This window comes from Mustela nivalis (assembly GCF_964662115.1).
Source record: "Mustela nivalis genome assembly, chromosome: 3".
Taxonomy (NCBI): domain Eukaryota; kingdom Metazoa; phylum Chordata; class Mammalia; order Carnivora; family Mustelidae; genus Mustela; species Mustela nivalis.
This window is the reverse complement of record NC_139022.1, coordinates 74,410,603-74,431,875: the sequence shown is the minus strand read 5'-3', so window position 1 is coordinate 74,431,875 and position 21,273 is coordinate 74,410,603. Positions and strand designations below refer to the sequence as shown.

The 21,273-nt window shown below is 36.9% G+C and overlaps 1 protein-coding gene and 1 long non-coding RNA gene across 10 annotated transcripts in view; both read left to right on the top strand.

Moving 5' to 3' along the window:
- LOC309861654 overlaps nucleotides 1–21,273 on the top strand; it is a 429,230-nt gene that overhangs the window by 242,284 nt on the left and 165,673 nt on the right. The gene's annotated exons all lie outside the window — the stretch shown is intronic.
- Nucleotides 1–21,273, top strand: part of ATG10 (autophagy related 10) — a 305,650-nt gene that overhangs the window by 130,827 nt on the left and 153,550 nt on the right. For all 9 annotated transcript variants that reach the window (XM_082724726.1, XM_082724730.1, XM_082724728.1 and 6 more), the window contains one exon: nucleotides 10,278–10,385. In XM_082724726.1, coding sequence (XP_082580852.1) covers nucleotides 10,278–10,385 — 108 coding nt within the window. The remainder of the gene's footprint in view (nucleotides 1–10,277; nucleotides 10,386–21,273) is intronic.

Here is a 21,273-nt window from a genome sequence, read left to right as displayed (position 1 = left end):
AAAATTTTAATGAATTTTCCTAATTCAGTCTTCCTAGCACAGTGTTTTTTCTTTCATGGGTTGGGTCTTTATTTTACTTTATTTGTTTTATTTAATTTTTACAAGGAAAAACAGTATATGGCCATTGTAAAACTCTGATAATACATAAATATATAAAATGTAAATGAAAATATTTTCTTCCCTCTCTTCTGACTCGGTTCTGTAGTTTGTTTTCTATATGTGTGTGTGTGTGTGTAATATATATGTATATATATACATGAATGCACATTTATAATATATTTACATAAATGGGATTATTGTTTTGTAACTTACTTTTTTCACCTAACATTATATCATGGCATCTTTCTTCATGAGCGTATAGAGAAATAGTTCGTTATTTCTGATGGTTGCATAGTATTCCATTGTATGGATGATTTATATTTGTTTATTGGAGTCTCTATTGATGAAGAATAACTCCTTATTTATTCTCATAGTTATCCCTGTAACTTTACTTTTTTTAAAAGGTTTTATTTATTCATTTGACAGAGAGAGAGAGAGATCACAAGTAGGCAGAGAGGCAGGCAGAGAGAAGGGGAAGCAGTCTCCCCACTGAGCAGAGAGCCCAATGCGGGGCTCAATCCCAAGACCCTGAGATCATGACCCGAGCTGAAGGCAGAGGTTCAACCCACTGAGCCATCCAGGTGCCCCATCCCTTTAACTTTAAACAACATATTTCTACTTACTGATTTCTCATTTTTGGACAATGATGATTGATTTTTGCTGTGATAGATGAGGAACTTATTGTGTTTATACTATCCTCCACATTCCTTCTTTTTTTCCTTCTGATTTTAAAATTATATTACTATTTTTATATCATCAAGATTTATAATATTTAGATTTTGTTCATTAATTATAATTAGTTCTCTGTGCTTTGTTTATGGGTTGATTAGAAATTCAAATCTAATAAAAGTGTATAGTGAGTGTGCTCATGTAAACAAGATTGACTGCTGAACTAAGTATCATGATAGAAGAGAGTGTAACACTCTGATATGCTGCTGCTGTGGAGAGAATATTTCATTCAAAATCCTACAGATTCTCTTTTTGTTTCATATCATAGACAGGCTAAGAAAGCTCTTCTAACTGGGAAGAGCCAGAGAGTCTGTAGGCAAGGGCCAATGGCCACAGTGTTTTTGTGTTGTTTAATTTCCAGCTAATGAACAAATGTGTTCAGTAGGCATTCACACATTAGTCACACAGGTAAAAGCAATAACTATGGGTTGTGTTGTACACATGTTAAAGCAAGGGGATATCAGCCTTTATTGGTTGGGACCCAGCCAGCAGATATAATTTTTCTCAAAAGGACAGCCCCAACTTCCTCAGCTGGATCTGAGCTGCATCTCCATTCCTTGCCCCTAGAAAGTTTTTGAAACGAGCATGGGCTATTTAATAAATAACTGTTATGTTTTACAAACTCCCAAATACTACAAGACCAGGGAAGATTAGAGATGTACAAAGCTCTTTTTCAAAGATGAAGTATGTTATATCCTCACTTTAACTTTTGCGTTTTGGTTTCTTAAGTATTTGGTCTTTTGAAATTTTTACCTAGGTGAGTCAGTGGTTATAAGTTACCCATGGATCACTTTGACTGGATCTGGTCACTCTTGATACTGACTCGGAGGCATTAGAGTCAGCCATGGCCAAGATCTACATATGCATTTGGAAGGTTAACAGGGATCAGAAATTGAAACCAGAGTTAGTGAGGTTGGTGGGTCTTAGCTGTGGGCATGAGGAGGGGACACACTAAATATTTAGAATTGTGTTTTGGAGGATCTCTAAATCTTAAAAATTGCTTTCCTACACTATCTAATTCTGGCTTTTTAAAAAATAGATAGTAGTTTAATGTCTGATCTCCTCAGTGTAATCTTTGCTTTTCAGCAGCACTATTTACTTTTTTTTTTTCATCCCTAAAATTAATCCCTAAAATTAAACTGTGGGCAGCTGCTGGTAGTATTGATATGCTCTCTTACTAAGGGAAAGAATAATCACTTGAGATCTGTGTCCTAGGTTTGGCCTGTTCCTCAGGGTTCCACTGACCCTGAAGGTCTTGTTGTTTGATCAGTGTTGGCAGTGAGCTAGAAACTTCCTGGTTGTCTTAATTGCTCTCCAATGGCTTTGCCAAGCCCTTCCTGCAACTGGTCAGTCTGGGCAGTTCACTTCAGTTTGAATCCTATACGCAGTACTTTGTTGTGATGTAGAGCTGAGGCCCTTAGATAAGTGTGTGTGTGTGTGTGTGTGTGAGAGAGAGAGAGTTGTTTTTTTTTGTTTGTTTGTTTGTTTTTTGTTTGTTTGTTTGTTTTAGATAGCAGGGTTTTTCTAGAGAAGATCATTAAACCTATATTAAATTCAACTTCAGAAGCCCTATGATTATTTGGATAGCTGGATTCCAATAGGCATAACAGCTCTCGGGTGGGATAGTCCATGGCAACTTGTGAGAAAACAGACACCAACTTGTTCTATTAGGAGATCCTTAGATCCCCATCCAATACTCAGTCAGCAGTACACTAGAAAACTTGGTTTTCTCTGTAGGGTTCTATATGGCTTCCAGGACATTTTCTCCCTAGAAGTTCAAAATTGGAATTTATTACAGCAGTGTGATAGCCTGGAGGCATATGTTCAAAAGGCAGTCAATGAAGTATTTGTTCAATATGAAGAGTTATTTATAGGCACAAAAGGGTTTGTGTTCTAAAAAAGTAAGTTTTCTTCCTAACACTCCCACCATCCTCACCCAAACTTTTAGATGTCACCAATGATTCCGGTTTCTTGGGCATCCTACCAGATATATTCAGTGTACACACAAACACATCTGATTGTATTTAAATAAATGATAGCATAATATACATACATGCATACTTTTCAGCACATTTTTTTCCCTTAATGATCTATCTTAGTTATTATTCTGTATCAATTCTTATAGAACTTGTTCATTTTTTATGGCTGCATAACATTCCATTATTTGACTATACTATAATTTAACCTCACTGATAGGCATTTAGTTGTTTGCAATAGAGTGCTATTAAAGCAATACTTTTTACATATCATTGCATGAATTTTATTTCCTGTACCTGCAGCTATTTCTGTAAGATGCATTTCTGGGTAGAAGATAGGTGCATTTTTAATTTGGTTAGTTATTGCCAACTTGTTCCCCAGGGAAGTTACACTAATTTAAACTATCCTGCCCATGGCAATGTATGACAGTGCCTGTGTATTTTTTCTACATTTTTATCTACACACTGTATTTAATGGTTTTGATCTTTGCCAATCTGATAGGTAAAAAAATGATATCACATAGTTTTAATTTACATTTTTTCTTATGGGTAATGTATCTGATGAGTAAAATAGGTTTATTTTTATATGGTTAATATGCATATGTACTTCCTCTTTAGTGAACTGTTTATATTCTTTGTCATTTTCCTGTTGAACTGTTGTCTCTTTATTTTTTAATTTTTATTTTTTAAAGATTTTATTTATTTGAGAGAGAGAGAGATTGAGAAAGAGATAGCGTATGAGTGGGGGGAGGGACAGAGGGAGAAGGAGAAGCAGACTCCCGCCGAGCAGACTCCTTGCCGAGCAGGGAGCCTGATGAGGGGCTCAATCCCAGGATGTGGGGCTCAATCCCAGGATCCTGGGAACATGACCTGGACCGAAGATAGCCACTTAACTGTCTGAGCCACTTAGGAACCCCTCTTTGTCTTTTTCTTTTTGGTTCACTGGAACTACTAATACATGGGAAATGAAAACTATTTATATATTGATAATAAAATCCGTTCTTAACATTTTGATATTTGTCTGTTAACTTTATAGTGTTAAGATTTTTTCCATGGAGTAGAAATTATCAGTATTTTGTTATGACTGTGGGATTTTTATCTGTTTTTAAAATACCTTTAAAATACATATATAGAGGTACCTGGGTGGCTCAGTCCTTAAGCATCTGTCTTTGGCTCAGGTCATGATCCCAGTATCCTGGGATCCAGCCCCACATCGGGCTCTTTCTCTCACTCCCCCTGCTTGTGCTCCTTCTCTCACTGTGTCTCTCTCTGTCAAGTAAATAAATAAAAATCTAAAAAATAAATAAATAAAAATATGAGATTGTGTGTGTGTGTGTGTGTGTGTGTGTGTGTGTGTATTCCAGTGTTTTCATCTAGCACATTGATGATATTGTTTTTCTCATTTAAGTCTTTATTCCTTATTTTGTTGTAAGGTGAAGGTATTCTAAGTAGATAACTTGAGTTTTGACTGTGAGGAGGAAGTGTTCTCTTTTTCATTAGTGGTGTCTGGGCTGCAGCACCTGGACATTTCCTATTATTTCTCTTCTGCAGTGACAGAGTGAAGCAACCTGCTTTGTTGTGGATGGTCAGTAGGAGTTCTGATGGCTGAAGTGTAGTTGGACATGGGACAGTGACAGTGTTAGGTGGTCACAAAGGCCACTTAAAAAACAGTCTTGGGGGGGTGCCTGGGTGGTTCAGTGGGTTAAAGCCTCTGCCTTCCGCTCAGGTCATGATCTGGGATCGAGCCTTGCATTGGGCTCTCTGCTCTTTGGGGAGCCTGCTTCCTCCTCTCTCTCTGCCTGCCTTTCTGCCCAATTGTGATCTCTGTCTGTCAAATAAATAAATAGAATCTTTAAAAACAAAACAAAAACCCAATCTCAGCAAGACAATTATCATATGATCTCCCTGATATGAGGAAGTAGAGAGGCAACATGAGGAGTTTAGGGGGTAGGAAAAGAATAAATGAAACAAGATGTGATCGGAAGGGAGACAAACCATAAGAGACTCTTAATCTCACAAAACAAACTGAGGGTTGCGGGGGTGGGGTAGGGGAGTAGGGAGAGGGTGGTTGGGTTGTGGACATTGGGAAGGTATGTGCTATGGTGAGTTCTGTGAAGTGTCTAAACCTGGCAATTCACAGACCTGTACCCTTGGGGCTAATAATACATTATATGTTAATTAAAAAAAAAAAACAAACAAACCAGTCTCGGTACCATCAAGATGAGAATTTGCTCAAGCTGAGAATTCGCGGAGGCCAGTTTAGCATATGGAGAGCTCCAAGCGAGCCATGGTATTCCTAGAGGCTGGGAATTGATTCGTGGCCATTACTCCTGAGATAGCTATGGATTACTTGGTTGACCCTGTTCTCAGAATTTAAAATGGCAGCTTCAGTGAATTAAGTAAAGTAGTTCTCAACCCTGGCTGCTGTCTACACTACAGGAAGATTCTGGTCTGAGGGGGACCCCTAGCTAGGTTGAGAACCACTGTTTAATGTAATCGGTTTGTGATGCCTTTGAATCAGGGGTTGAAGTACTTGTTGCCTCAGTGTTTCCAAATGTATACACAAATCATCTGGAATCCTGTTAAATACAGATTCTGATTCAGGGTGTCTTGGGTGGAACTTGAGATTCTGCCCATCTAACAAACTCCCAGGTGACGAGGAGGCTGCTGGATCCCAGACCATACTTGAATGGCTTCAGATTGTTACTCAGAGTGGAAAGCGTGGGTTTACATGCCGTGAGAGTCAGTAAACATGTTTCTGCCATGATCCGGACTCTAGCAGAATTGCTTGGTTAAAAGAGCACTGGGTCAAGAGGCCTGACTTCCACCTCCAGTACTTCCCCCAATTAATTATAAGACAAGTCTTTTAAAAGTACTTCAGTCCTTCACTCTCTTATCTCTAAAATGAATGGTTGAACCAGATGAATTCCTCCCCAAAGTTCCCTTTGTTCCTACCTCTCCTGTTCTGGTTCAAGATTTTTCCAGGAACCAGGGACCAGGTTTTTATGTGGAACTGTGCTCTGTAGTTAGGACCCTTTCTTCCCCAGGGAAAGGGGCCTAGCCCCCAACTTTGGATTAATTGGGGGAAATAACACATGTCAAAAAATTAAAGAAAACTTTTTCAAAAGAGATTTTATTTATTTGAGAGAGAGGGGAAAAGCACAAGTTGGGGGAGGGTCAGAGGGAGAGAGAGAGAGAAGCAGACTCCCCCCTGAACAGGGAGCCTGATGTGGGGCTCAATCCCAGGACCTTGGGTTCATGACCTGAGCCAAAGGCAGATGCTTAACTGACTGAGCCACCCAGGAACCCCCCAAAATTAAAGAAAACTTAATGTTGCATTGTAAGCTATCGCAAGTACAGAAAGAATGCAGGAAAGATAGAGTTGGGTGTCTACCAGAAAAGTCAGTGAAGATTTGAGTCAGTTATCATTTATTGGGCCAGATGGGCTGTACTGCTAGCTCAGGGGGCAGTTCTCATGCTTTTATGTTTGCTTGTTTCTACAAAAACAAACCTTCAACAGTGAAGAACAAAACATATTTTTCTGCCTTAAATTAAAACAGTGTAGGAGAAAAGCCTACTTTCGTAGAAGTAAATGTTTGAAAGGAAGCTAAAATGCTATAAACTTTTTTTTTTCTGTACTTAATTTTTCAAGGCTTATCTTGACTGTTGAAAGATTGATACCAAAAAGGAAATTATCATGACCAGATAGAGGCTGAGTCAAAAACCCTTCTGCATTTCCCTATAGACACTAATAAGTAGTATCAGAAATTACCTAAAATAGAAATAAAATACCTTAAATTATAGGTAATATTAAAAATGACACGTTTCTCTAATTCATTGGAAAAGAGATCAGATAATACATTTAGATTTTATAACATAGGTGCATAGGAATTTTGGACTTAACCTCTTGATGTCAAAGGAAGTGTATTTTACCTTGTAATTAGGGTTTTACTAAATTATAGTTTGCCTTAGGAAGAGTTTGTATTATCAGCGCTCATAAAATAGAATAGTTACTCTCATTTGGTAAATCAGATTCAGTACAAAAGTTTAGTTCTAACTCTTCTCTGAATATCTTAAGAGTTTTTTTTCCTATAGCTAGATTATTTTTAAATTGCAGACTGCTTGTACTTTTTGTCTCACAATCACCTACTATTGATGGCTTTACTATATTTGGTAAACCCTCTCTATCATCAGCTATTGCTTATCTATTATAATGAGGGTAATCATATAATACAGTAGAAACCATGTAGTTTATTCATTCAAGTCAAACTATTTTATTGTTTAAGAGATTCTTTCTGCGGTCTTAGGAGGCTCATTTTCAACAATAGGAAAACCTCATCTGGTTTTAAACTAATAACATTTATTAGGTTAGGGTACAGCTAGCTTTAAGTGTGGTTGGTGTGAACACTGTAATCAAGAGCTGGTCTGTCTGCATCTTGTGGCATTGCTTTCCTCTGCATTGGCTTCATTCTTGGGCTTCATTTGATTATGTGATGGCTGCCAACACTGCCAGGGCTTTATCTTCCTAGTTCAAATCCAGTAGAAAAGAGAATATCCTCCCCCACCCCCTAACCTAAGTCCTGAACTGTATTTCATTGGCCCTGAGTAGATTTCTTTCCCTCCTGAATCTCTGAGGCTAGTAGGACTGATGCTCCTATTGGCCAGCAGAGTCTGGTGTCCATACTGATAGGGGAGAAGGGAATGATTCCTCGGAAGGAGGTGGGCTACTGTTTCAGCAGAAGAGGAAATGGATGCGTGATGTAAAAAGCAACAGCAACAACTACAATCCTTATGTCTTTCTCAATTTAAGCCAAAATTAAAAGTCTTTTTGTTGTCTAAAGATTGTAGTGGTGGAAGGCCCTCAGGTGTACTTTGCATTTGGATGATGCAGAGCTAGAATTTAAGACGATAATTCCATCTACAAAATGTATAACTTTAATGAAATAATTAAGGGTGTTAGTGTTGGGGTGACGAGGTGGCTCTATTGGTCAAGCATGGGACTCTTGGTTTCTGCTTGGGTCATGTTCTTGGTGTTGTGAGATTGAAACTCCCATGGGCTCTGCTCTGGCACAGAGTCTGCTTGAGATTTTCTCCTTCCTTCTCTGCCCCTCCTCCTGCTCCTGCCCGTGCACTCTCACTCTCAAATTAATAAATAAAGTAAAATATTTTTTAAAGATTTTATTTATTTATTTGAGAGAAAGAGAGAGAGAGCATGAGAGGGGAGAAGGTCAGAGGGAGAAGCAGACTCCCTGTGGAGCTGGAGCCTCATGTAGGACTCAATCCCAGTTCCCCGGAACCATGACCTGAGTCAAAGGTAGTCGCTTAACCAACTGAGCCACCCAGGTGCCCCTGAAGTAAAATATTTTTTAAAGGTGATAGTATTGGCTACCTGATAGCTTACAATACAGAGAGGAAGGATATTTAAATATTTAACAATCTGTGGCAGTGGCATCAATCAATCAAAATAAGTTGGGTCCAGCCAATAGATCTGGTGCTGAGCAGGACCAACCAGCAGGGTTCTTTTGTGAGTGCTGATGGGATGTCAGCCCAGCTAACTGGGAGACATTGTAGAGGTGCTGCCAGATTTCTTAGAAAATATAGTTCCTCTATTAGTTTCCTAGAGCTATCATAAGAAAGTACCATGAACTGATTGACTCAAAACAAATGTATTCTCTTCCACTTCTGGAAGTTGGGAGCTGAAAATCAAGGTGTCTACAGGGCCATGCTCCCTCTGAAGTCTAAAGAGAACTTTTCTTTGCTTCTTCCAGCTTCTGCTCGTTGGTGGCAGTTGTTGGCATTCTTTATCTTATAGATGGAGCGCTTCAGTCTCTGCCTCTGTCTTCCCCTGCCCTTCTCCCCTGTGTGTCTGTGTCTCTATAGCCAAATTTTCCTCTTAAAAGGACACTATTCATATTGGATTCAATATTCAATTGGATACCCTATTCCAGTATGACCTCATCTTCACTTTATTACATTTGCATAGACCCTGTTTCCCAAATAAGGTCACATTCAGAGGTTCCAGGGGGCACATGAATTGTGAAGGGACATTATTCAACCTAGTACTGTTACCTGGAATCCAATGCTCTTCCATAGTTGGCATGATACAATTTTTTTAAAAGATTTATTTATTAATTTTAGAGAAAGAGTAAGCAGAGGGGAGGGGCAGAGGGTGAGGGAGAGAGAGTCTTAAGCAGACTCCACACAGAGCACACAGCCTGACATAGGGCTTCATCTTGACCTGAGCTGAAACCAAGAGTCAGATGCTTAACCAACTATGCCACCCAGGCGCCCTAGCATGACACAAATTAAAAAAAAAATAAATTCAATATTGAATCACTCACAATCACTATAAAAATTTTCTTATTATGTAGTTAAAAACTGAATTTTTGAATCCTAGTAAAATTATTTAAGTGAATTATGAATGGTTTTATTTGGAATGCTATTCTGTACTTTTGTTGCTACATCAGATTAATCACATTTCCTTGATTATAGCTATTAAATTCTGTTAAAATGGGAGTGTTAGTGTGACGGTTTGGTGGAGAATTAATAATACTCATTAATATGTGAGTATGTTTGTGTATGAGGAGGTATTACATTTTATATATGACTTTATTGAATTCAACCAAGTTTTGCTTTTAAAAAATGGAACTGACCACTATTAGATAAACAGTGTATTTAAGAGCAAGTATAAGACAGAGGTGAGAAATACAACTGGTGAAGGGCTTGGAAATCATATCTTTTATGGAACATTTGAAAATGATGGTAATTGTCTTCAAGTCTATGAAGAATGGCTTTGTAGAAAAAAGTTTAGATTCTGGAGAGCAGAACTAAAACCAGTGAGTTAAGGTTAAAGAGAAACATTTCAGTGCAATATAAAATAATATTTTCTCAGTGAACTATGTAGCATGTACCAAAATGGAGGTGGTGGTCATATAAGGAAGTAAAGCAAGGGTTCCTGGAAGTGCTTAGGTAAGCGCTGCGCAATTATCTCCCTGTGATGTTGTGATGGAGATCTTGCCTTGAACAAGAAATTAAAATGGAAGGTCCCTTCTAGCTTCAAGATCTGTTGCAAGTCCTCTTTAAATTTCTCTTTTTATATAAGCCATGAAATCAATATTAATATGTAAGAAAGTATTTCTGTAGGTGTAAACGCTTTTTAACAGCTGCCAACCTGAGGTTTTGCTCTATGACTTATCGTCTATGTACTGCTTGGAAGAAAAAGGAGGGGGGATACCTAAGAGAAGGGAAAACATCATAATAAGTGAGAAAAGTAGGGGATTAAAACTTCTGTTCAGTGAATACTTATTATATGCAGGGTTTATTTGATGAGTTTCTTTATCCATAATATATCTCATATAATTTAATGTACTTAAGTTTTTATTACTCAGTTTGGAACTTACAAGAAACCATAGCTCTCAATATGATGAATTCTTAAAATGGCATTTTCTTATGTATTCTTCATGTGGAACACAGGACTGTTCTGAAGGCTACATGTGCAAAACACAATTTCAAATGAAACCTGGGACACTGGTATCACATCCGGGGACATCTGCCCATGTCCAGACATGTCTTCCCATGGAGGTAAGTGGCTTACTAAATCATATTCTCCCTTTCAGTCTTTGTGAAGTATAAATGAAACAATTTAAATCTGTTAAATATATATTTGAAAAAAATAACTGGCATTGGATCCTGGGCCTACTCTAGTGGGAACATTGAACATCATTGGTTAGGAGATATTTTCTTCTATAATATTGAAAGCAGAAATTGTGGTAAAGTTAAGATCCGCTCTGAGTCAATACAGACTGTGGATCTGAAGACCACAGATGCCTTCCATTGCCTGTTGACTTTTCTCCAGTGAAATCCTCCCAGGACAGCACAGACCTGTCCCTCAGCTGATTAGTACGTGGCTGGAGATCTCTTTGCCTAGGCTGTCTGCACTTTTCTTGCCCTTTAAAATATTCTGGATCTGGGTCTCATTCCTTAGGGGACTTTAACCTTGACTTGAAATTCTTGGTAAATTAAATTTTAATAAGGTGCTAATGGCTTAGTGATTTTCTGGGATATTTTCAATTTTATTTTTATCAAAATGCAAATAGCCTTCTTGTTATTGTTTGTAAGGAAATTTTTAATATATCAATGGCAAAAGCAAACAATAAAGAAATATGTAAAGAGTAAAAAAACTCCGATATGTCCTTTAACTGGAGATAGCCACTTTTAATATTTTAGTAAATATCCTTCCACATATTTTCTATCATCTAGACGCATATATATTTTTCCTTTTTGCAATGAACAAGTCATATATCATGGAGATCTTCCCATGTCAGTAAATGTAGAATTCCATAGTTCTTTTTAAGTGGCTTTATTGCATTCCATCCTATGGATATACCATAATTTTGGAGAGCCCATTCTGAAGTAAAATACTTGAATTCTAAAATAGAATTGGTGGAGATCTAATTGTTTCAACACAGTGGAAGAAAATACTAATGCTTGGAATTCTGAGCATCCTGGTAAATGGGAGAGGACACTTTTCTTGTGAAGGAAGAGCCCTTTCTCGGGACATGTTAAATCAGTCCGATTTGGCAATCCAGCGTTAGCTCTCCCTCCCCCACCCATATATGACACTGCCCTGAAGTAACTCTTGCCAGTGTAATTCAGTTTGCAAGTTATTCTTGAGGGTATTGTGTTTGGTAATAAGCTAAGTGCCCCTGGGTGGGCACTCAAATCCTGATTACTGCTTCATAGTTCAAATAGCCAACATCAAATCTGAGGCCACGCATTTTAGGAAGCTTTTCAATTCATTATATATTAACTTTTAAAATGCACATGGAAATGGTGATTTTAAAGATGAATTTCCGGTGTAGGCCTAACACATTGGCAGAGATTATAAAGCTTTAAAAAGTGGTATTGACAGTGTGAGGGAACTGACACTTTTTGGTTGTTGTTTTAACTTCACAGAGTATAAAGATGGCCACATACTGTGAACAATTTATTACAATTCTAGGAATTAACTTCATAAAATATAAGTCTTTTCAACATTTTTCATTTTAAACATTTTCTAAAAAATTTCAAACATGAAAAAGTTGCAGAAATTTTGCAGTCAACATCCATATTGTTATCACCTAGTTTCTACCATTAACATTTGCTGTGTTTGCTTTATTATATGTCTGTCCCTCTATTCATCTATCAATACATCTTATTTTTTGATTTAATATTTTTACTTCAAAGTAGATTACAGAAAAATACCCATAGAATAATTAGAAATGTACACAGATTTACCTGCAAGGACATTCGTCTCAACATTATTTATACTAGGAAGAAATGGGAACTACTGAAATGTATAACAATAATGCATTGGTTAATGATGGCACATCTTTATGATGGCATTTTTGATTCAGTAGGTCTGAAATAGGGCCCGAGAGTTTGCAGTTCCCGAATTTTACTATAGCTGCTGATCCAGGGATCACATTTTGAGAACCACTGCATTGATCTCTGATAGAATGCTTGGCATATTTGAGATGCTGTACAGCTGAGATGGTTAGATCATTAGTTAGATCATTAATATGATATATGACAGAGTCGATATTACAATAATCTTGGTGGGATGAAAGATGTCTCAGGTTGGGTTTGGCAGAAGCAGAGCCTGGGATGGAGTTGCCTGTTCAAGTGATTTGTTAGGGATGGGCTCTTAGAAGAAAGAGAGTGACAGAAGCAGAATAAGAACAAGGGATAAAAGATAAGGAAGAATGTGGTCTCTGCTAGAAACTAACTTGGATCTGATCCCATGGGAAGCTACGGAGCACAGACTACACCCAGAATTAGTTCCACTTTATGTCATTGGAATGGGTCTTTTGTATTTTGTGACAGTTATTGGCTTGTCCTTCAGTCATTGGGTAAAGTAGAGGTGAAGATAGCTTCCCAAGCCAGGTGGCTCCAGTGTTATTGAGTAATTCTGCTGTGTGTTGGTATCAGCTAACAATCAAAATAGCTAAGTGAGGATGGGTGCACTGGCCTTAAGCGAGCTAAAATGGGCATCAGTAGTGTCCACTACCAAAGACTGATGTGAAACCAACAAAATGAGATCCGCAGGGAACTATATATTTAAGTTCTGTATTTAGATGAAAGGAGGGAGACAATGCTGTTTTGGAAAATGTGTTTATTTTTCATAGAAATATTTCATAGAAATATGTGATTATGTTAACATGTGTTTTAAATGAATGAATTAATTATAAAGTTTGGTTTTAACTGCTAATACAATGAATGTCAATAGATAAAACTCTCTTAAACAGAAGCTCATTAGGATCTTCAGTGATTTTAAATGTGAAAACGGGTCCTGAGGCCAAAAAGTTTGAGAACCATTGATGTAGAATAAGGAAATATTACATTATAACATATGAAGAGCTCTGATAACTAGAATATATAATAAACATACAAGTAAGAGTTGAAAAATCATAATAAAATATTTATCATAAGTAGAATTCATTCAGGCAGAGAAGCATCCCAGGGGCCATAAGTGGGCTTATATTTATTGCTATGAGGAATATTTGGGGGTTCTGGAGATGTTAAGCTGCAAGTGAAGACCTAGGAAAGTTAATTGTCTTTAGATATCTAGAAGCCTGTTCTGTGGAAGAGAGAATAATAAGTTTACTTTGATTCTGAGGACAGAACTGGTTTGTGTTTGGAAATTATTTTAGATAATTCTCAATAATGTTTAGCGTTGTCTACAGTGAAGTTGGTCAACTTGCAAAGTTGTATGCTTCCTCCCCTTTCATGATGATGTTTAGCAACAGAGTGGGTATAGTGAGTGGTCATCAACTGAAATGCTTGGTTGCTTAAAAGACAGCTGGACGATGGGTGAGTGAAATGCGCTGATGGGAAGTGCGGTGGAGAAGTGGAGAAGGCATGACTCATCCAATAGGGGAAGCAGACCTGCAGCTCCAGGTGGATTTTAAAGAGGAGGCAAAGATCTGGATTTTTATGCATTGGCTTAATTAAAACAAAACAAAACATATGGACTGTAGGCTATCCTTAGGCCACTGCCCTATAACCTAACCTCTTTTATTATAGAAAGGAGTCTTGCACTGTAGAGAAGACTAAACAAGGGACCTCTGAATTCTCTTTAGACTTTAAGCCCAAAAGTTACATGTCTCTCTGTTTCCAATTTAAAGATAGTCTGCTAATAGTTGTTTCAGTTTTGTCTTTTTTTTTTTTTTTTTAAATTTTGGCCATGTATAATGTGGGAAACTTGTCCTTCCTTGTTCTAACCAGAATCAGCATTCTTAATTGTAGAAAGATAGCTGGTTTCATGATTTCTTAGGAAATAAGAGTATCTACAATGGTATGTAGATAATCACAGGATTTTTACAATTTATTTATTTATAGTTATTAATTCTTAAAAGATTTTATTTATTCACTTGAGAGAGAGAGAACACAAGCAGGGTGAGCGGGAGAGGGAGAAACAGGCTCCTGTTGAGCAGGGAGCCCAACACGGGGCTCTGTCCCAGGACCCTGGGATCATGACCTGAGCCACTAAGGGACCCTGATGACTGGATTTTTAAAAGCAAAGCAACATATAATGGTGTTAATATTTCACTTTATCACCATATGATTTTTTGGATTTACCTAAATATTTTTCTTAGGTAAATTAAGATTTGATCATTTATTTAACAATGTTAAAAAACATTTAATAATTGGTCCGCTTTAACAAATATGAGTTTATTGTGAAAGTTCTTATTGAAGTCTTACTTATGTAAATTAAATAATAATTTAAGAATGAAAGTAGGAACACAAGCTGTATATCTCAATTAGATATTTGATGAAAATTTGTCATTATAAACCTTTAAAATACATATGTATATTATTGCAAAATAACTGCTAAGCTTTAAAAATATTTTGTAAGATTCTAGATTAACTCATTGGTTCATTGGCTAATAAAGACTTTAGTAACTAGTGCGGAGAAACAAGGTGATAGTTTTCTATCATATATAGCATTAAACCACTCTTAATAAAAGGTAATAGTGAGATGGATATTCAAAATGAGCATTGATTGTTAATAATCAATAGTAAAAATGATTGGTGAGGCTCAAAGTGGAAAATATAAGAGAAATTCTTTTTTTTTTTTAAAGATTTTTATTTATTTATTTGACAGACAGAGATCACAAGCAGGCAGAGAGGTGGGCAAAGAGAGAGGAAGGGAAGCAGACTCCCTGCCGAGCAGAGAGCCCTGCCCAGCAGAGATCATGACCTGAGCCGAAGGCAGAGGCTTAACCCACTGAGCCACCCAGGCACCCCTATCTGAGAAATTCTTACCTATAGAACTAGTTTTCTGGCTGACATTGCTTTGCATGTTTTCGTTTTATCTCTGACTTCTTAATTAATGAAAATCTGAATCATTTTCATAGAATGGAGATGCCCAGACTTTGGCCTTTATTTAATTCATTTCAGGCACCTATATATATTTATTTTAAGTTGGTCAATTATTTTTTATATTATTGCAGTTTCTTCTGTCTAAAGTTAGATTGCTAAAGTTCCATTTCTTCCTCTTGAAGAGGTATTAGAGATGGGTGTGGAGCATGTTTTATTTATTCATTTACTATCTTCATTACTTTAGAGCCTCAGGTTGCACCTTCATTACATTTTTTAAAACTCTGAAAATGATAGAATCATAAAAATAGCAATAGTATGCTACTGGAAAAAGGATTTTTGTCCTAGGGCCTCAGAGTTCACTAACTGGGACTTTCCTCAGTCCAGGGCAGGTAGAATATGATAGAGAGCCCTCAACAAAAACAACCTATCATAAATTCCCCGAAGCATAAAGCTGAGAATCAGTAACTGGAGATGATCTCAATTGCCAAAAGACCATATTCAAGAGAATGATGCTCTTCTGAGGTAACCAGTCTTCAAATATACTCATTTGCCCTAAGGATTTTATTAAGTGGCTTCTAGGATAAGTTCTATTTTGTATGTCCAAAATAGATTCCTATGTCAACATATCGTGGTGTTTTGTTTTTTTTTAAATAATGGAATAAATGACAAGCCACAGTTCTCAGTGTTTACAGTTTTTCTGTAAAGCAACTGCTATTTTTAGACTAAAGTATAAACATTTTGGTAAATGTAAATGAGTAATAAGCATGATTTCCCCCAGTATTTGAAAATGTAATTATTAAAGCAATGTTAAAGTGCCAGAAAATCTTTTATATTTAATGTGTGTAGACACAGATGGAAGGATATATAGTAGTTACTCAGTGTTTATTTATTGATATGATTAATCTAATGTTGATAGGTAAATGAGTTTTAAAAGAAAATAACTATTAACATAGCAGACCCAATCCCACTTGTGTGTTTTTCTTCAGATATTTTGAAAAAGTTAAAAGACAAAGCAAGTCTTGATTTTATTTAATTTAGAGTGTAAATATATGCCATAGAGTGGTGTGCTACTTGACAGTGGCGAGTATAGGACATTCTCAAAACCAGTCAGGACTGATTAGGATTTACAGCTCTAATTGTAATTAGGATTACTAATTGTAATATGGATTATTATACTAGATATAGTATTTTAATGCAAATTATATTTCTTTCCTATATGACAGAAGTGCAGAAGTGTTAACTTATTCTTAGAACTCATCAGAAACTACACATAAAGATCTAGCACTAAAACTGTTTGCTCTATTGAAGTCTTAGGTGTGTTAAAGCAACTTAGTTTCTTTTGTGAAGCCAGAAGGTCTTACAGGGAAATGTTTCACATTCTCCTGACTCCTCTAACTTCTCTAGGTCCTTGGTACCTGAATAAATATCACTTTGCAAAATTCAGAGAGTGTATTAGGTTTATTGAGAACCTATAACCTACATAGGTTTTTAAAGTTACTTCTACATTTGAAATTCTCTGTGCTCTCTTCTCCCTGGCAGAGCAAAGTGAGAATCTGGTTTTTTGAGACAAATCAAGTTGAATCAATTCAGGTAGATAGCTAATTCCTTTTCTATTTATCAAGCTAGTAAAAAAGCTTTCATAAAGGCACCTGATACACTCATTGTATTTTAATTCAGCAGCACATTATATCAGAAAGTTTCCTTTATGTATAGTTCTAATAATGAGGTTTTTTTTTTTTTTTTTTTTTTTTTAATCAAAGGTAAGGTTATTTCTAGTCATAGATATGTAGTTCAGAGAATACCGAACTGGTATTTCTGTATCAAAATCTGACAAGCTTTCAGTGTGGAATGCTTATGTTCAGTTGTAAAGCTCTAACAGGAACCAATTGTTTCTGAGGAAGGACACCTAATGTATTACTTTAATTGTTCTAATTACATGTTCCTCCCATTTCTTCTAATGAATTTGAGATGCTTTCCATGAAATAGCTTTAAAAAATATACTTAATGGATTGATAGACGGTTTCAAACTTTATGTGGGTCTTTTTTCATGGAGAATTTCTGAGTAGGATATCTTGATTTTATAATCAAATCTAAAATAAATGGAACCGAAACCATTATTTAGTACTTATTACCCCCCCTCCCCGCTTTTTTTTAGCCAGTGGAAATGCCATGTGTGTAAAGGGATACATTGTCTAAATCTTAGTTAAATTGAAAAGGTTAATTAAAAAAATATTTTCTGGAGTGAAAAATATGCATTAGCCTAATTTCCTATTTTCCTCAAAAACAGTTTTGTCATATATATACTCTAAAGAAATTGAATGTTACAATGGAAATGTGTGATCTCATGGAGAACTATAATCTTCAGATATTTAGAGGGTTGTTTTCTGGGTAGCTTGAATGAAATTAGTTGCTTGTAGGGGGTTTTTAATTGTCAGATAAAGATGAACTATTGTATCGAGTATAATTTTACTATAGAACCATTGCTCAGAACTAGAGACAGTCATACATGTAGATTGCTACTTATATAAGAGAACTCTATAGCCCCCAATATTTCTTCCACTAGTACCTGAAATGCCTGCTATTAACGAACCTTTATTAAAAATGCAAATGGATTATTTTACAGGGAGAAAACAATACATTTTCAAATTGGATTAGTGGTTTTGAACCTGACTATTCATCTGGTTAGATTACTCTGATCACCACTGTGTTCTTAGAAGCATCAGTGCCTGGCATTAAAAAATGCCAAAACTAATATAGTCTATATTTTTATTTTTGTGGATTGAATTATCTAGGATTTCCTGTCTCCTAATATACTGCTAACTTAATTAAAAGTCAGCAATATTAGAATAAATATTTTATTATTATTAGCTTATTGTCTACCTATTAAGTAGTACTTACAATGAAGTGCCAGGCATATTTATTTAAGTTTATTTCTGAATTTCTGTGCCTAAGGGTGAATAATAGTCTTACTTTAAACTACTGGACTGTGTTAAAGGTTTTAAAGTGAAAAGCGAAGGGGAAAAAAACTCTTAAGAGTAAGGCATCAAAGTGTTTCTAACAGTTACTGGTTTTGATTGCATAAATGGGGTATGGGAACTTCAATTACGTTTTTTCATATGGTGCTTGCAGATTTACTGTTTTAGAGATATTCTTTGCTCTTAGCACATTCTTAGTCTTTTGTATTTGTGATAAGCATTGAGAAGTCACATCCAGTTCTAGCTGACCCCAAAGGAGCCTTTGGATACAGAGTACAGGTTTGTCTCAGCTATAGTTTAGAATGGATTGGGAAGAGTAGGAAGGCTGTCAAGCCAGCAGTGTTATATAAAGAACATCCAGGTGGATGCCTGAAAGAATGCCTTCTTTGGCTCATGGGTCAGAGGGTACAGCAGCCTGGCTGATTAAATGTGGTCTCTATCTATACTCTTGTTGCTCGTCCCTTGCTTATTTTGAAGGAAAAGTAAAGTAGTTGTAATCTGAACGGGACTATTCTCGGATGAGATAGTTAACATGACCACTGACTAATCTGAAGTGACATTGTTAATGCTTTTTTCCCAATAATTATTTATTAAATAGTTCGCTTTCAACCTCCCTTCAGGTCTGTTAGATGTGAGACAAAAGGGAAAAAATACATGATGATCTCAAACTATGAAATTCTCCTGTTTTATCAACCTCCTTATTTTCAACTGTATTCACTTTTCTCCCTATGCATGTGCTCTCTACACCCTTTTTGTCTCAAGACCCTTGAAGATACCAATCGCTTTTTTATTTCTCTTACCTTCTTTCTTAGTCTTGATCTTGCCGTCTCAGTAATGCCCTCAATACCTAAGTTCCATAGTCCTGTACCTTTACACCATCCTTAGGTTGCCACTTCTTAGTCGTCTTCTACAATCCTATCTCGCCCCTTTCCTTTCCTACCTGATTTCTTGAATAAGTAATCTATAATCCCTTCCTTCTTGTCACCCCTTTCAACTTCAACTCTTTTTGTGTTGACATCTATCAAAATCAAGCTTTGGACTTTGACTTATTCTAAGTCACTTGTTACCTTATAATGACCACATCTAGTGTGACCAGGTTACAACATTTGACATGATCGATTAAGCCCATTCTTAAATTTTCTCTCCGTTTTGCTTCTGGGACACTGGTGACAAATGATTGTTTTTATTCTAACAGGTCATTTTCATTATTCCTCTGTGGCTGATATCTTCCCTGAACCAGAGTCCATGGGGGAGTGTTGAAGGTCACCTCATGCAAACAGAGATGAATCCAGAGGGCAAGGGTGGGGCTGGAAATGAGAAACCATATCAGTAGTCACGACTGTAGAGCTCATCAGGATCTTGGGCAATTACCTCAAGTAAAGCTGAAGTGCCCATAGCTTTTCAGTTTGACAGCTGGCATCCTGACAAGTCAGACTGACTTAAAAACACATGGTTGGAATCTGGCAGTGAGAAACTGGAGGGCTGGAATTCCATCTGTCCCTCTGTCCCTCTGGCTGCCTTATGAACCCACCGACCAATCTTTGTTTCTACACTGACTCTCAATACTCAGGAAAGAGGCTGTAGCATATGCTGGGCATTCTTGAAGTGTGATTCTAACTTCCAAAAATGCTTTTCCAAGTCATACTCATTTGGTGACACAAGGTGTTGGAATTAACCTGCCAGGAGGAGTCTAGTATCTTTTTTTTTTTTTTTTTTTTATCTGCTTATTACATCTTGGTTTCTTGGGAATGGCTGTAGGAGAGCTACATGGTGGTAAGTATAGAAGGCAGTGGTGGGAAGCAAGAGGGGCTGTGCACTAAAAGTAATTTTGGATGGAACATGAGAATGTTAAGACTTTAAATTGATTTGAGAAGTAGCTGAGTTTTTATCATGGTTTGTCTAAATCTCCCCTTCTGAGGAGTAGTAGGCTGTCCATGTTAGGGCATTTACCAGGTTGTTGGTGTGTTGTTAGGTTCCTGAATTTGGGATTTCTATTCAAGTTAGTAAGGAGTACAGATCAAGTCAGAGCCGATTAAGGAAAGCTGAGGTTGAAATACCAGGAAGTGCAGTACAAACGTGGACCGCCTCCTCCCCACCCCATTCCCCCCACCCCCTCCAAGTAAAGGGAATGATGGTGTCATGGGTTTGAAATTCGGCATAGATGAGACTGCAGTGAGGTTAGGTGGCAAAAAATGGGAGGAGGACCTGAGTGACTGCCACAGCCAATTTGGAGTGTGTGGGATCTTCTTTGCATTTCATGGATGAATGGCTTTGAGTGTGTCAGACAAGTTTAAGGGGTTAGGCAGAGTGGAGAGGTAGTGTGAATATGTGGGAGGGAGAATCAGAAGAGGCCTATAATTTGAATGCTTTCTCTTAGCTCTGGTCCTTGTCCGTGTTCTTTGTTTTAGTCTCTTGCTTACTTGAGGTATCTGGTGAGTCTTTCTGGATGTTCTGTGGCTGTTGCAGATATGGCTGGTAGCTGGGGTTATTTATATCTTTGCTCAGAGGTGATGGGAAGCAGCTGAGTGGAAGCTGTGGTGTCCAGTGTTATCTCCACTAATCGACTGCTGGCTCCTTGAGGACAAGATCCACAGCTTACGTATTTTAGAGCACTTTCTCAGGGCCTCATTTTGAATGAGGGGTATACCAGAGGTATTATAAAGAACAACCTATAGAAAGTTTTATTCGATAGAAAAGCTTTTTGTGAAAAATATGCAATGTGGCATTATTGCTGTATGATAGGCATTTTATGAAATAAAAATTATTTATGAAATAATGAAGAAAAAAACCGAGAATATACTTGTCTGAAATCAGTTGTTTATGGAGGCTCCAAGGTATAATAACATGAAATTTCGATTGCCATATATCCCAAAGGACCAAAAATGTCCTATTTGACAGAAGATCTTTTTTTTTTTTTTTAAAGTTTATACAGTTTCCACACTGGAGCTTTTACATATGATTGGTAGTTTAGTGTTCTTTTTAAAAATAATAAACAAATGAATGTTTCAGGAAACCTGTGATAGACTGAATCAGGTGGAACTGATTTAATGTTATGGATAATTACATAATTAGTGCTGTAAAAAATAAACCATACTATCTACTTGATGGACTGGAGCTGCTGAAGGAGGTGT